The 16,927-nt window shown below is 37.4% G+C and overlaps 1 protein-coding gene across 1 annotated transcript; it reads left to right on the top strand.

Moving 5' to 3' along the window:
- The first annotated feature begins 5,217 nt into the window (after window positions 1-5,217).
- On the top strand, window positions 5,218-12,999 carry LOC133608424 (uncharacterized). The gene is made up of 2 exons (XM_061963644.2): window positions 5,218-5,650; window positions 11,536-12,999. The coding sequence occupies exons 1-2, from the start codon at window positions 5,464-5,466 to the stop codon at window positions 12,357-12,359; spliced, it is 1,011 nt and encodes a 336-aa protein (XP_061819628.1). The 5' UTR covers window positions 5,218-5,463; the 3' UTR covers window positions 12,360-12,999.
- The last annotated feature ends 3,928 nt before the right edge of the window (window positions 13,000-16,927 follow it).

Raw genomic sequence — 16,927 nt, 5'->3', positions numbered from 1 at the left:
TTTATAACTCCCCACACAATCAAACTTTTCACCAACTTTACAAAAAAAAGTATTTATGTTTTATTGCCCTAAATTATTTTTAATTGAAAAGCACAACCAAATATTTTCCAAAAAATAGATGCAAAGTAGAAAATTTGATGATGTCAATATTTGATAAAAAAACAATGATCGTGATGCAATATTATTTTTGGATAAATGTTGCAATGTTCAACAATTGACTCCAAAAACTCTTCAACTTGAGTAAATCAAGGCTGCACTTTTCCGAAAATGTGCTAGCTCGATGCTAATGTACATTGGCTTTGCTGTTGACATGCTACTGATTAGCATTAGCGAATTTACATGGCGATGTCAACGCCTCCAAATGTGTTAATGAAAAACGACGTTACAATCAACTGAATTTGAAGGCAAAAAAGAGTACACTTCTTTTTTTGTTCCGGCAACTTAGCTGCCAGTTTTTCTACCATTTTTTTCTCCATTTACAGTTATACGCCGTTAAAAACAACAAGCCTAGATTTTACAGTCAACAGAATTTTAAGGCAAAAAACACTAGTATTTTTTTTTTCAATTTACGGTAATAATGTATGAATTTGATTTCATTATTCATTATATAAATTGCTTTAAGTAGACTGTCCATTTTAAAGTAACAACTTCAGGTTTTTTTTTATTTTACTGTAAACTATAGTGTTATTTTTAATTTTCTAAAACATTTTACAGTACATTGAAAAACTGTGCCATTGTTTTTGGGTTTGTTTTTTTTTAGGGAAAAAATTGGCAGCTTAGTGCCATAATTTTTGTTATATTGACATTGTTTTTACAACATGAAAAACAGCACAAGTTCTTTTTTTGTTCCGGCAACTTAGCTGCCAGTTTTTCTACCATAAAAACAAATGTACTGTCTTTCAATTTACTGTAATACACCGTTAAAAAACAACAACCATAGATTTTACAGTCGACAGAATTTTAAGGCAAAAAAAACAGTAGTAGTTTTTTTTCAATTTACAGTAATAATGTATGAATTTGCTTTCATTATTAACTATATAAATTGTTTTAAGTAGACTGTCAATTTTACAGTAAAAAACTTAATTTTTGCTGTAAACTATAGTGTTTTTTTCATTTTCTAAAACATTTTTTGGTAAATTGAAAAACCGCACCATAGTTTTTTGGGGGGTTTTTTTTAGGGAAAAATCTGGCAGCTTAGTTTGTGTTAAATATACATTTGTTTTTTACAACATGATATTATTTTTGAGCTAATTATACCAGTTATAACTTTTTACTGTTATGGCAAACAACCTTCCCAATAAAAGTGGGGGAAAAAACCCATTAAATTGATCATATTTAATCCTATATTTATAACTCCCCACACAATCAAACTTTTCATCAACTTTACAAAAAAAAGTATTTATGTTTTATTGCCCTAAATTATTTTTAATTGAAAAGCACAACCAAATATTTTCCAAAAAATAGATGCAAAGTAGAAAATTTGATGATGTCAATATTTGATAAAAACAATGATCGTGATGCAATATTATTTTTGGATAAATGTTGCAATGTTCAACAATTGACTCCAAAAACTCTTCAACTTGAGTAAATCAAGGCTGCACTTTTCCGAAAATGTGCTAGCTCGATGCTAATGTACATTGGCTTTGCTGTTGACATGCTACTGATTAGCATTAGCGAATTTACATGGCGATATCAACGCCTCCAAATGTGTTAATGAAAAACGACGTTACAATCAACTGAATTTGAAGGCAAAAAAGAGTACACTTCTTTTTTTGTTCTGGCAACTTAGCTGCCAGTTTTTCTACCATTTTTTTCTCCATTTACAGTTATACACCGTTAAAAACAACAAGCCTAGATTTTACAGTCAACAGAATTTTAAGACAAAAAACACTAGTAGTTTTGTTTTCAATTTACGGTAATAAAGTATGAATTTGATTTCATTATTAATTATATAAATTGTTTTAAGTAGACTGTTGATTTTACAGTAAAAACTTTACATTTTTTTTAATTGTACTGTAAATTATAGTGTTTTTTTCATTTTCTAAAACTTGTTATGGTAAATTGAAAAACAGTACCACTGTTTTTTTTGGGGGGGGGGGGGGGGGGGTTGCCAGAATTTTTGTGTTAAATGTACATTGTTTTTTACAACATGATATTCCATCCATCCATCCATCTTCTTCCGCTTATCCGAGGTCGGGTCGCGGGGGCTGCAGCCTAAGCAGGGAAGCCCAGCATATAGTTTAATATTGTTAATAAATTAAAGGTGTTTAATGATAATACAAGTATGTTTAATACATATAGTTAATATTGTTAACAACTTAAAGGTGTTTAAAGATAATACAAGCATGTTTAACACATATAGTTAATATTGTTAATAAATTAAAGGTGTTTAATGATAATACAAGTATGTTTAATACATATAGTTAATATTGTTAACAAGTTAAAGGTGTTTAATGACAATACAAGCATTTTTAACACATATAGTTAATATTGTTAACTAGTTAAAGGTGTTTAAAGATAATACAAGCACATATAGTTAATATTGTTAACAAGTTAAAGGTGTTTAAAGATAATACAAGCATGTTTAACACATATAGTTAATATTGTTAACAAGTTAAAGGTGTTTAAAGATAATACAAGCATGTTTAACACATATAGATTCCTTTCTTTCATGAAGACAAGAATATAAGTTGGTGTATTACCTGATTCTGATGACTTGCATTGATGGGAATCAGACAGTGGTGATGATAACGTCCGCATTTTCGAATCGAGGAGAAAAAAAAGTCCTCCTTTCTGTCCAATACCACATGAAAGTGGTTGGTTTTTGGCATCTTATTTGTCCAGCTTCCGTACTCCTTTGTATACACTTTACAAGAAATACATTGTCGGCAAACTCCGTAGCTTGCTAGCTCGTGCACGCCAGCTTTCCGAGACTCTTATTTTGTTAGCGCAACTGTGCAGTCGGTCTTTGGAGTTTTTGACGACAGGAACGGCGCCAGAGTCTGTTGAAATAAAGTGTTTCTCGCCTTCCTGTCGGTCATTTTAATGAGCTAAATATGTACATAAAGTGTTGTACTTATATTCCAACTCTGCTTTCTTCTTGGTCACCCCCCGCCCCCCCGACCACACCACCACAAATAGATGCCTGTCCTGTGGGAAACACTGTATATTATATGTTTATATCATATATACAATATATACCAATTACCATGTACAATATTACAGTATAAGTAACAGCTGCAGCATAAAATAGAGTCATAGATTCATATTTTTTTACTATTAGTATTTATTCATATTTAATACTCTAATACTAAGCTGTTATACAGTACATGCCTTGAGCTCTTATTTTGAAGGCGCTAAGAGCAGAAGTGGCGACACGGCGCGGTGGAGCGGAGTTTTTTTTTTTTTTTAAACAAAAGAATTAAAGTGGTCCTCCGTGTTTGTTATTGTGTAGTTTTATACAGTATAGGCGACATATACAGGTAAAAGCCAGTAAATTAGAATAATTTGAAAAACTTGATTTATTTCAGTAATTGCATTCAAAAGGTGTAACTTGTACATTATATTTATTCATTGCACACAGACTGATGCATTCAAATGTTTATTTCATTTAATTTTGATGATTTGAAGTGGCAACAAATGAAAATCCAAAATTCCGTGTGTCACAAAATTAGAATATTGTGTAAGGGTTACATTTTGAAGACACCTGGTGCCACAAACTAATCAGCTGATTAACTCAAAACACCTGCAAAGGGCTTTAAATGGTCTCTCAGTCCAGTTCTGAAGCCTACACAAACATGGGGAAGACTTCAGATTTGACAGCTGTCCAAAAGGCAACCATCGACACATTGCACAAGGAGGGAAAGACACAAAAGGTTATTGCTGAAGAGGCTGGCTGTTCTCAGAGCTCTGTGTCCAAACACATTAATGGAGAGGCAAAGGGAAGGAAAAACTGTGGTCAAAAAACAATACAAGCGATAGGGATCACCGCGCCCTGGTCAAGATTGTGAAAAAAAACCCATTCAAAAATGTGGGGGAGATTCAGAAGGAGTGGACAGCTGCTGGAGTCAGTGCTTCAAGATCCACCACCAAGAGACGCTTGAAAGACATGGGTTTCAACTGCCGCATACCTCGTGTCAAGCCACTGTTGACCAAGAAACAGCGCGAAAAGCGTCTCACCTGGGCTAAGGAAAAAAAGAGCTGGACTGCTGCTGAGTGGTCCAAAGTCATGTTTTCTGACGAAAGCAAATTTTGCATTTCCTTTGGAAATCGAGGTCCCAGAGTCTGGAGGAAGACAGGAGAGGCACAGGATCCACGTTGCCTGAAGTCTAGTGTAAAGTTTCCACCATCAGTGATGGTTTGGGGTGCCATGTCATCTGCTGGTGTCGGTCCACTCTGTTTCCTGAGATCCAGGGTCAACGCAGCCGTCTACCAGCAAGTTTTAGAGCACTTCATGCTTCCTGCTGCTGACCTGCTCTATGGAGATGGAGATTTCAAGTTCCAACAGGACTTGGCGCCTGCACACAGCGCAAAATCTACCCGTGCCTGGTTTACGGACCATGGTATTTCTGTTCTAAATTGGCCCGCCAACTCCCCTGACCTTAGCCCCATAGAAAATCTGTGGGGTATTGTGAAAAGGAAGATGCAGAATGCCAGACCCAAAAACGCAGAAGAGTTGAAGGCCACTATCAGAGCAACCTGGGCTCTCATAACACCTGAGCAGTGCCAGAAACTCATCGACTCCATGCCACGCCGCATTAACGCAGTAATTGAGGCAAAAGGAGCTCCAACCAAGTATTGAGTATTGTACATGCTCATATTTTTCATTTTCATACTTTTCAGTTGGCCAACATTTCTAAAAATCCCTTTTTTGTATTAGCCTTAAGTAATATTCTAATTTTGTGACACACGGAATTTTGGATTTTCATTTGTTGCCACTTCAAATCATCAAAATTAAATGAAATAAACATTTGAATGCATCAGTCTGTGTGCAATGAATAAATATAATGTACAAGTTACACCTTTTGAATGCAATTACTGAAATAAATCAAGTTTTTCAAAATATTCTAATTTACTGGCTTTTACCTGTATAAACCCTCGGTTACATTGGTGGCAGCAAACTGACCAAAAAAAGCATGTAATGACACCTCCTCACCTGAAGGCGGCAATAAAGCTAAAATGTAGCAACTCTGTCTTGTCTACCGGAAGTGAAAAAAAAAAAAAAGGTTAGCAAGACTTCGCTACATCAACGCTACTCCACCCAGTTCTGCGTTTGTTTCTAATTCTGCGCATATCATGTCATATGTTTTACTATTAAGGAATATGAAACGTTAATAATTATTTGTGTCGGGATAAACTCGTCTCAGCGTCACTTAAAAGCTTCTTGGGCTAGCTTAGCTTGCTAGTTAGCTTAGCATATTAGCCGCTTACAAAGAGACGCGGAAGTGATCAAACAGTGAGAAAATGTGCAAAGTAGAAATGCTGAGAGTGTTGGTGAAGCAGCGACTAACTGCTGCTGTGGAAGAAATATTTGTAGTGTTAGAAAGAACGATAGCAGAATACGAGGAGGAACTTTGTCGCAGCAAAAAGGAGAACGAGCGACTGCTGGAGGCTGTTTTCAACAAACATCACGTTGGGACACACAGAGCAGGTTTGTTTACGTCTCTTAACTCTATATCTTGTTATTATTATAACTACCCATTTTTTAACACGGTTGACGTTATTAATACAGTCGTGGGTTTACATAATTCCCCCATGGAACTTTAGTTTTTTTTCTTGAGTTCCGGTCGGAGGTTTTTTTTAGACCGGACACATTTCCGATTTGTCTTTGTTTTTTAATTGAACAATACATACTCCAGCGCCCCCGTGACCCCAAAGGGAATAAGCGGTAGAAAATGGATGGATGGAATACATACAAACATAGACATGTTCTAAGGGTACGCAGCATGGAGCGCTACTGCCTACTGGCGCTGACGAGACGCGGGGCCGCCATCTTGGAGTGGTGATCCGCTCCACTCAGTGCAAATCATTTGGCAGGAGCAATGAACTGTCAGCGCATTTAATTCATCTTACCTCACTGAATACCACTGATTTTCACACGCTTTTTTGTCATACGTGTAGCTATGATAAAGGACACATGTTTTGTTATTCTTAGTTTGCTTAACAGTAATAGAATATTCCTATAGGCGAGGGAGGACCTACGTCACTTCCGCCTGCCAATCCCCTAGCAACCGGTCGCCATATTGAATTTGTTGAAAACAAACCAGCTCACAGCGAACACAGCATTGACAGAAAAGGCATTTAACGAGGTTTCACGGCATTTTAAACTGTTCTAAATGGCGTATGATTATGTAAATAGTCTTTCCAGTGAGGCTAGGTTAAGATACGAGTTAAAATGTTCTGTAGTTGGATTAAACGACTGCCCTTACCGCCTTCCAGCAGATGCGTGGACTGATAACCCTACACAATGGCCGGACATGGAATTTGGAAATCTTTATGTCTACCTCACAAGTGCACCAGGTCGGTTGTTATATAACGAATAAATCACATAAAAATGGTTAAATCACCCAAGGTATGTTGATAAATGATAATAAGGATGACACGGTGGCTACCAGTATCTGTATATTTATTATATCTGTAGAGAGCTCATTCAAATTCAGTTCAGTATTATGATTTATTATTTGCAGAATTACTGGAAATAGCCTTTATACCGTATGTTATTGTTGTGCAACAACGACAACTTCAGCTGTCGAACGTTATTCAGTAAAAATTCAACGGGTTCAACATTAGCATGGACGGTATAGCCAAGTTGTGGTTAAGAAGGTGGATTTTTGTTCCTTATATTTACCAGAAACAAAGTGATCCGAACACACGACCCGGGATTTTGGGGGACTCCAGTGAGAACCGTCCTCGTTTTCCCGGTGTAAAGCTGCGAGCCATTTGTCTCGTCTCTGTGGGCTTTTAGCACGCTTTGGCAGAACAAAATACGACCTTTGTTTTCCCTGTTTCCAGTTGTGGTTTGCACAACCAAAAACAACACCGTTTTTTGGCATTTTGGAGGCAGAACGACGGGTTTAATCAGCGCAGGTCGACAGGTTAAAGAGTAATGGCGACGGTTTGTTTTCAACGCCAGTCAGGTTGCTATGGCTCGAAGAACCCGTATGTAGCTCAGTTGCCCGGATGTCGGCCCTGCCCTACTGGCGCTGACGAGACGCGGTGCCGCCATCTTGGAGTGGTGATCCGCTCCACTCAGTGCAATTCATTTGTCAGGAGCAATGAACTGTCAGCGCAATTTAATTAATCTTACCTCACTGAATACCACTGATTTTCACCCCCTTTTTTGTCATACGTGTAGCTATGATAAAGGACACATGTTTTATTATTCATAGTTTGCTTAACAGTAATAGAATATTTTTATATGCTAGAAGCAGAGGTGGGTAGTAACGCGCTACATTTACTCCGTTACATCTACTTGAGTAACTTTTGGGATAAATTGTACTTCTAAGAGTTTTAATGCAACATACTTTTACTTTTACTTGAGTATATTTATAGAGAAGAAACGCTACTTTTACTCCGCTACTTTTACTCCGCTACTTTTATCTACATTCAGCTCGCTACTCGCTACTAATTTTGATCCATCTGTTAATGCACGCTTTGTTTGTTTTGGTCTGTCAGACAGACCTTCATAGTGCCTGCGTTTCAACAAATACAGTCACTGGTGACGTTCACTCCGTTCCACCAATCAGATGCAGTCACTGGTGACGTTGGACCAATCAAACAGAGCCAGGCGGTCACATGACCTGACTTAAACAAGTTGAAAAACTTATTGGGGTCTTACCATTTAGTGGTCAATTGTACGGAATATGTACTGTACTGTGCAATCTACTAATAAAAGTTCCAATCAATCAATCAAAAATGTGAAGGAAAAAAGACCCTTTTTTTATTTCAACCGTACATCCCGTCAAAAGCCTAAAGACTGACTGCACAGTTCCTGTCTTCACAATAAAAGTGCCGCTCCATCGCGCCTGCGCTTTCAAAACAAGAGTCTCCGAAAGCCAGCGCAAACAAGCTAGCAAGCTACGGAGTTTGCCGCCAATGTATTTCTTGTAAAGTGTATAAAAAATGAATATGGAAGCTGGACAAATAAGATGCCAAAAACCAACCACTTTCATGTGGTATTGGACAGAAAGGAAGACTTTTTTTCTCTTCCATTCGAAAATGTGGACGTTATTGTCTGATTCCAATCAAAGCAAGTCATCAGAATCAGGTAATACACCAACTTATATTCTTGTCTTCATGAAAGAAAGGAATCTATATGTGTTAAACATGCATGTATATTCATTAAAACACCTTTAACATGTAAACAAAAACGGCAAAATAAATAAATATAAATTATATACTGTATATATCAATGTATGTATATATATATATATATATATATATATATGTGTGTGTATGTTACTCATTAGTTACTCAGTACTTGAGTAGTTTTTTCACAACATACTTTTTACTTTTACTCAAGTAAATATTTGGGTGACTACTCCTTACTTTTACTTGAGTATTAAATCTCTAAAGTAACAGTACTCTTACTTGAGTACAAATTCTGGCTACTCTACCCACCTCTGGCTAGAAGTGACCAGATCAAAACTGGGAATATAATCCCAGAGAAGGAGGGAAAAAAGGGTCAGCTATTTTTTAAATTGAAGAAACAATATGATGAGGTTATATATACATGCTACATAAACAATGTATGAATACATTAGATATCTATATATCTTATAGACTGTATCTCTGTTGCTGCAGCAGCAGAGAGTTTATTCTGTCTTGACACTTTGTATTGATATTTTCTAATAAAAGTAGCATATATTAATGCAGTATGAAGAAGAATGTTTAATGTAGACACATACAATCATCATAGTGCTGTGATTTTATGCATCAAGTGTTCATTCAAGGCTAAGGCATACCTGCCAACTACTCCGGTTTTCCCGTAATTAGTACGGTTTTCATCAACCTATTCCGGGTTACGGTTGCAGTGATAAAAAATACGGTTTTTCATTAATTAAAAAAAATTTTTTTTTTAAAGTTTTATTCACGAAATCGCGTAACAACAATGACAATCGACACTGCTTCCCGTGACTTCCTATCGAGCCATTCCGAATGCCATGCGCGAGGCTATTTATAGCACCGCTGCCAAGCACGAGGCACCAGTTGCCATTGTTTCCAAACGAGAGAACGATCATGGAATCAGCCGGAGAAAAATGACAAAAGAGTCTTAAACCGAAAAGAAAACTGCAGTCATTCCGTGAAGAATATTCAAAAGCCTATCCGGGAATAATTATCCGTTCCAAAAAGGGTGAAAACTACGCGAATTGCACCTTGTGCAGACAAGATTTTTCGATCGGACACGGAGGAATTAGCGATGTAAAAGTAAAAATTTGGATTTTAGCCTCAAAAAGGTAATGACACCAATGTTATCTATTGGAATTGTTTAGTACTGTTATACTGTTAAAAGTGTTTATACTATTTATGCTTTCAAGTCCAAGTTGAAGAAATCTTGTTAAATGTTGACAGCATAACTACCAAAATACAGAAGTATGTCCTTAATATTTTTGCAGTGCTATTTCTGTTGAAAAGTTCAAATGATTACATTAGAGATGTGATGTGCCACTTTTCAAGTGTCTGATGGCTTCAATTAATTTTCATTCATTTTTCATATTTTGAATTCTTTTGAAAGGCTTACAAAAAAACTACATTTGAATTGTAATTCCATGCTATTGACAGGACTATTAATTTTAATGAAGTTAGCTTACCATGTTTACAGTATGATAATTGTGATAGAAATGTGAATTTTAGGCACAGAATATTTTTTACAATTGAACAAGGCAGTAGATTATACAAGCTTGGACAGAAAGTTAATAATGACACCAATTTTTTTTTTTAATGGAATTGTTTAGTACTGTTTTACCATTTGTTTACTGTAAAAAGTGTTTATACTTTCAATGAACAAATGGAAGTCTTGTGAAAGGTTGACAGGATAACTGACATTAACTGTCAAAAAATTTCAAACTATTGAAGTTAGCTTACAGAATAAACATGTCAATCAACCCATATGATTTTTGCTGTAATATTTTTGTTTTGAAAAGTCACTGTGACTGATAGAAAAGTGATGCTTTTAGCAACATTTTAACCCGTCTGAATGCTAATACCGTATTTTCCGCACCATAAGGCGCCCTGGGTTATAAGCCGCATCTAACTGCGCTAAAGGAATGTCAAAAAAACAGTCAAATAGGTCAGTCAAACTTTAATAATATATTAAAACCAGCGTGATGTGGGCGCGCATGGAATCGTATATCAACATGGACGGAGCTGCGTAAAAAAACCAACCCGGCCTCTTCGCGTAAACTTAAACTTACCTTAACCACTCGCTCATCTTTTCTTCATCCATCCCTTCGAGTTAGCTTTTATGATGACGCCGGCTGGAAAGGTCTCTTTTGGCAAGGTCTTCCTTTTGAATATCACCATGGGTGGAAGTTTCTGGCCATTAGCATGGCAAGCTAGAACCACAGTGAAGGATGACTTCTCATTCCCTGTGGTGCGAATATTCACCGTACGTGCTCCCGTTGTATCCACAGTGCGGTTCACAGGAATATCAAAAGTCAGTGGAACCTCGTCCATGTTGATAATGTTCTCTGGCCGGATCTTTTTTTCAGCTATCTTGTTTTTACAATATGCACGGAAAGTAGCCAGCTTTTCTTGAAAGTCTTTAGGCAGTTGCTGTGAAATAGTAATCCGTGTGCGGATGGAGAGATTGCGTCTTTTCATGAACCGGATCCCTGTCGCTTAGTAGGAGCCATTTTGTGGTCTTTACAGATGTAAACACACAAAGGAAATGAAACGTACGGTAATATCCGCGCGCTTTTTCTTCTTCTACGCGGGCGGGTGGTTGCTTACAGTAGAAGAAGAAGCGCTTCCTGTTCTATGGGGGCGGGTGCTTACCTTGGCGGTTGCTTGCGTAGAAGAAGAAGCGCTTCCTCTTCTACGGGGAAAAAAGATGGCGGCTGTTTACCGTAGTTGCGAGACCGAAACTTTATGAAAATGAATCTTAATATTAATCCATATATAAAGCGCACCGGGTTAAAAGCCGCACTGTCAGCTTTTGAGTAAATTTGTGGTTTTTAGGTGCGGCTAATAGTGCGGAAAATACGGTAATCATTTTGCGTCGGGGGGGGGGCGAAGCCTGAACCCCCCACCAGGACTTTGTCCTGGACCCTGGCTACTAGGTTTTTCTGATTTCAAAAGTTGGCAGGTATGCTTTTATAAGCAATTAATTGTGTTTAGTGCTACAACTTGTCCAGGGTGTACCCAACCGTCTGCCCGAATGCAACGGAAATAGGCTCCAGCCACCCTGAGAGGACAAGCGGTATAAAAATAGATGGATGGCTAATGCTGAAACTGCTTATGTGTGCAAGATAATATTCATATTTGAAACCCAGATGATGTCATTTACACATTGTTTTTGTTTGTTTGTGTGTGTAGAAGAACATCTTGCCTCTGAGCAGCAGGAGTGGAACTCCGGGGTGGAGCAGGAGGAGCCACAGCCCCCCCACATTAAAGAGGAAGACGCGGGGGAGACGCTGGAAGAGCCGCAGGACTTCCCGGTGATCCGCGTCATCGTAAAGAGTGAAGATGAGGAAGAAAAAGACCCGAGGTCCCGGCTGGACGGCGGCGGCGGCTGCGGAGGATCACAAGCAGGCAGCCTCTTGGCGCCGCTGTCGGACAGCGACGACGCCACGTCTCCTGACAGCGACGACGACGGCGACGACTCCAAAGCCGCGACGTGTCCCGTGGAAGAAAAACACAAATGTCTCCAGTGCGAGAAAATGTTCGGCAACAAGCGAAATCTGAAGCGACACATGAGATGCCACACGGGAGAAAAACCCTTCATGTGCTCGGTTTGCGGCAAAAGATTCTCCCGCAAGGACTACCTGACCATACACACCAGGAAACACACCGGCGAGAAACCCTTCACCTGTACGGTCTGCAACAGCAGTTTCAGCTTCAACTCGGCCTTGTTTCAACACATGGAGACCCACTTTGGGGAGAAGCCGCAGTGCCCGCAATGCCACAAACGCTTTGGCAACAAGAGAAACCTGATAAGGCACATGAGGCGGCACACGGAGGAGAAACCTTGCGTCTGTTCGTTCTGCGGCGAAGGCTTCGCTCTGAAAAGAAGCTTGATCAGACACATCAGAACGCACATCGGGGAGAAAACGTTTGCGTGTTCAATCTGCAACACCAGCTTCTGCTACCAGTCGGGTTTGAGTAAACACATGAAGAAACACACCAGTAAAACGGTTTAGCTCCTGTGCGAGACTGAAGATCTTTTATTGTTTGCTCTATCATGTCTGATTATTTTACAGTCAAAGCTGATTATACATGATAGTATAAATGTATATTTATACTGGGACGGCGTCGCGAAGTTGGGAGAGTGGCCGTGCCAGCAATCTGAGGGTTACTGGTTCAATCCCCACCTTTCACCATCCTAGTCACGTCCGTTGTGTCCTTGAGCAAGACACTTCACCCTTGCTCCTGATGGGTCCTGGTTAGCGCCTTGCATGGCAGCTCCCGCCATCAGTGTGTGAATGTGTGTGTGAATGTGGAAATAGTGTCAAAGCGCTTTGAGTTCCTTAAAAAGGTAGAAAAGCGCTATACAAGTATAACCATTTACCGTATTTTCCGCACTATTAGCCGCACCTAAAAACCACAAATTTACTCAAAAGCTGACAGTGCGGCTTATAACCCGGTGCGCTTTATATATGGATTAATATTAAGATTCATTTTCATAAAGTTTAGGTCTCGCAACTACGGTAAACAGCTGCCATCTTTTTTCCCGGTAGAACAGGAAGCGCTTCTTCTTCTACGCAAGCAACCGCCAAGGTAAGCACCCGCCCCCATAGAAGAGGAAGCGCTTCTTCTTCTACTGTAAGCAACCACCCGCCCCCGTAGAAGAAGAAGAAGCGCGCGGATATTACGTTTCATTTCCTTTGTGTGTTTACATCTGTAAAGACCACAAAATGGCTCCTACTAAGCGACAGGTTTCCGGTTCATGAAAAGACGCAATCTCTCCATCCGCACACGGACTACTATTTCACAGCAACTGCCTAAAGACTTTCAAGAAAAGCTGGCTACTTTCCGTGCATATTGTAAAAACAAGATAGCTGAAAAAAAGATCCGGCCAGAGAACATTATCAACATGGACGAGGTTCCACTGACTTTTGATATTCCTGTGAACCGCACTGTGGATACAACGGGAGCACGTACGGTGAATATTCGCACCACAGGGAATGAGAAGTCATCCTTCACTGTGGTTCTAGCTTGCCATGCTAATGGCCAGAAACTTCCACCCATGGTGATATTCAAAAGGAAGACCTTGCCAAAAGAGACCTTTCCAGCCGGCGTCATCATAAAAGCTAACTCGAAGGGATGGATGGATGAAGAAAAGATGAGCGAGTGGTTAAGGGAAGTTTACGCGAAGAGGCCGGGTGGCTTTTTTCACGCAGCTCCGTCCATGTTGATATACGACTCCATGCGCGCCCACATCACGCTGGTTTTAATATATTATTAAAGTTTGACTGACCTATCTGACTGTTTTTTTGACATTCCTTTAGCGCAGTTAGATGCGGCTTATAACACGGGGCGGCTTATAGGTGGACAAAGTTTTGAAATATGCCGTTCATTGAAGGCACTCAGTGGCCTAGTGGTTAGAGTGTCCGCCCTGAGATCGGTAGGTTGTGAGTTCAAATCCCGGCCGAGTCATACCAAAGACTATAAAAATGGGACCCATTACCTCCCTGCTTGGCACTCAGCATCAAGGGTTGGAATTGGGGGTTAAATCACCAAAAATGATTCCCGGGCGCGGCCACCGCTGCTGCCCACTGCTCCCCTCACCTCCCAGGGGGTGATCAAGGGTGATGGGTCAAATGCAGAGAAGAATCTCGCCACACCTAGTGTGTGTGTGTGACAATCATTGGTACTTTAACTTTTTAACTTTTAACCCAGGGCGGCTTATGGTGCGGAAAATACGGTACCATTTATTATTTAATGGACTAACCTCGTAACTTGATTGTTTTTTGATCGTTGTGTCAAAGTAGACTTCAGTTCAATTTCCAGGATTTGCATGAGTGTGTCTTTTTGTATTTTGTTTTATTATGTAACGAGAAAAAAAACACGAGTCGTTAAAATGGAAAAATAATAAATTCTGGATCTGAAATAAGAACTGAAATGGATAAAAAAAAAAAAAAAAGTGAATGTTTGCAATATATGTTTCTCCAGATTGTATTCAAAACAGATAATAAAACTGGAGTTTAACGTACTCCGAACATATTTTAGTCGTCTTATTCATCATTTACATTGCTAAATGTCCAAACAACTGCAATGTTTTTGGGTCAAAAAACCGAATGAGTCCAGAACATCCTACATTTCTCCCGAACATCCTCCCAAAATGCAACGCGGAACGACACAGGAAGTCCTTCATGCCGACAGCCATCAGACTGTAATGCATATGTTCCTTTTGACTGTACATGTACTGTAAATGTATAATGTATTTATGTTATTCACATGTGAATAATGCTGTATAATAGACTGTATTTATATTATTCACATGTGAATAATGCTGTATAATAAACTGTATTTGTTATTCACATGTGAATAATGCTGTATAATAGACTATATTTATGTTATTCACATGTGAATAATGCCGTATAATAGACTGTGTTTATGTTATTCGCATGTGAATAATGCTGTATAATAGACTGTATTTATGTTATTCGCATGTGAATAATGCTGTATAATAGACTGTATTTATATTATTCACATGTGAATAATGCTGTATAATAGACTGTATTTATGTTATTCACATGTGAATAATGCTGTATAATAGACTGTATTTATGTTATTCACATGTGAATAATGCTGTATAATAGACTGTATTTATATTATTCACATGTGAATAATGCTGTATAATAGACTGTATTTATGTTATTCACATGTGAATAATGCTGTGTAATGACTACATTTCTGTTATTCACATGTGAATAATGCCGTATAATAGACTGTGTTTATGTTATTTGCATGTGAATAATGTCGTATAATAGACTGTTTTTATGTTATCCGCATGTGAATAATGCCGTATAATAGACTGCATTTATGTTATTCACATGTGAATAATGCCGTATAATAGACTGTATTTATGTTATTTACATGTGAATAATGCTGCATAATAGACTGTATTTATATTATTCACATGTGAATAATGCTGTATAATAAACTGTATTTATGTTATTCACATGTGAATAATGCTGTATAATAGACTATATTTATGTTATTCACTTGTGAATAATGCCGTATAATAGACTGTGTTTTTTATTCGCATGTGAATAATGCCGTATGATAGACTGTATTTATGTTATCCGCATGTGAATAATGCTGTATAATAGACTGTATTTATCTTATTCACATGTGAATAATGCTGTATAATAGATTGCATTTATGTTATTCACGTGTGAATAATGCTGTATAGTAGACTGTATTTATGTTATTCACATGTGAAAAATGCTGTATAATAGACAGTATTTATGTTATTCGCATGTGAATAATGCTGTATAATAGACTGTATTTATATTATTCACATGTGAATAATGCCATATAATATACTGTATTTGTTGTTCACATGTGAATAATTCCGTATAATAGACTGTATTTTAGTTATTCACATGTGAATAATGCTGTATAATAGACTGTATTTATATTATTCACATGTGAATAATGCTGTATAATAAACTGTATTTATATTATTCACATGTAAATAATGCTGTATAATAGACTGTATTTATATTATTCACATGTGAATAATGCTGTATAATAAACTGTATTTATGTTATTCACATGTGAATAATGCTGTATAATAAACTGTATTTATGTTATTCACATGTGAATAATGCTGTATAATGACTACATTTCTGTTATTCACATGTGAATAATGCCGTATAATAGACTGTGTTTATGTTATTCGCATGTGAATAATGTCGTATAATAGACTGTTTTTATGTTATCCGCATGTGAATAATACTGTATAATAGACTGTATTTATATTATTCACATGTGAATAATGCTGTATAATAGACTGTATTTATTTTATTCACATGTGAATAATGCTGTATAATAGACTGTATTTATGTTATTCACATGTGAATAATGCTGTATAATAGACTGTATTCATATTATTCACATGTGAATAATGCTGTATAATAGACTGTATTCATATTATTCACATGTGAATAATGCTGTATAATAGACTGTATTTATGTTATTCACATGTGAATAATGCCATATAATATACTGTATTTATGTTATTCACATGTGAATAATTCCATATAATAAACTGTATTTATGTTATTCACATGTGAATAATGCTGTATAATAGACTGTATTTATATTATTCACATGTGAATAATGCTGTATAATAGACTGTATTTATGTTATTCACATGTGAATAATGCTGTATAATGACTACATTTCTGTTATTCACATGTGAATAATGCCGTATAATAGACTGTGTTTATGTTATTTGCATGTGAATAATGTCGTATAGTAGACTGTATTTATGTTATTCACATGTGAATAATGCCGTTTAATAGACTGACTGTATGTTATTCACATGTGAATAATGCCGTATAATAGACTGTATTTATGTTATTCACATATGAATAATGCTATATAATAGACTGTATTTATGTTATTCGCATGTGAATAATGCTGTATAATAGACTGTATTTATTTTATTCACATGTGAATAATGCTGTATAATAGACTGTGTTTATGTTATTCGCATGTGAATAATGCCGGATAATAGACTGTATTTATATTATTC

Source organism: Nerophis lumbriciformis, linkage group LG06, assembly GCF_033978685.3.
Source record: "Nerophis lumbriciformis linkage group LG06, RoL_Nlum_v2.1, whole genome shotgun sequence".
NCBI classification, from domain to species: domain Eukaryota; kingdom Metazoa; phylum Chordata; class Actinopteri; order Syngnathiformes; family Syngnathidae; genus Nerophis; species Nerophis lumbriciformis.
Note: the sequence above shows the minus strand (reverse complement) of the source record. Positions and strands in the feature narration are given on the sequence as shown.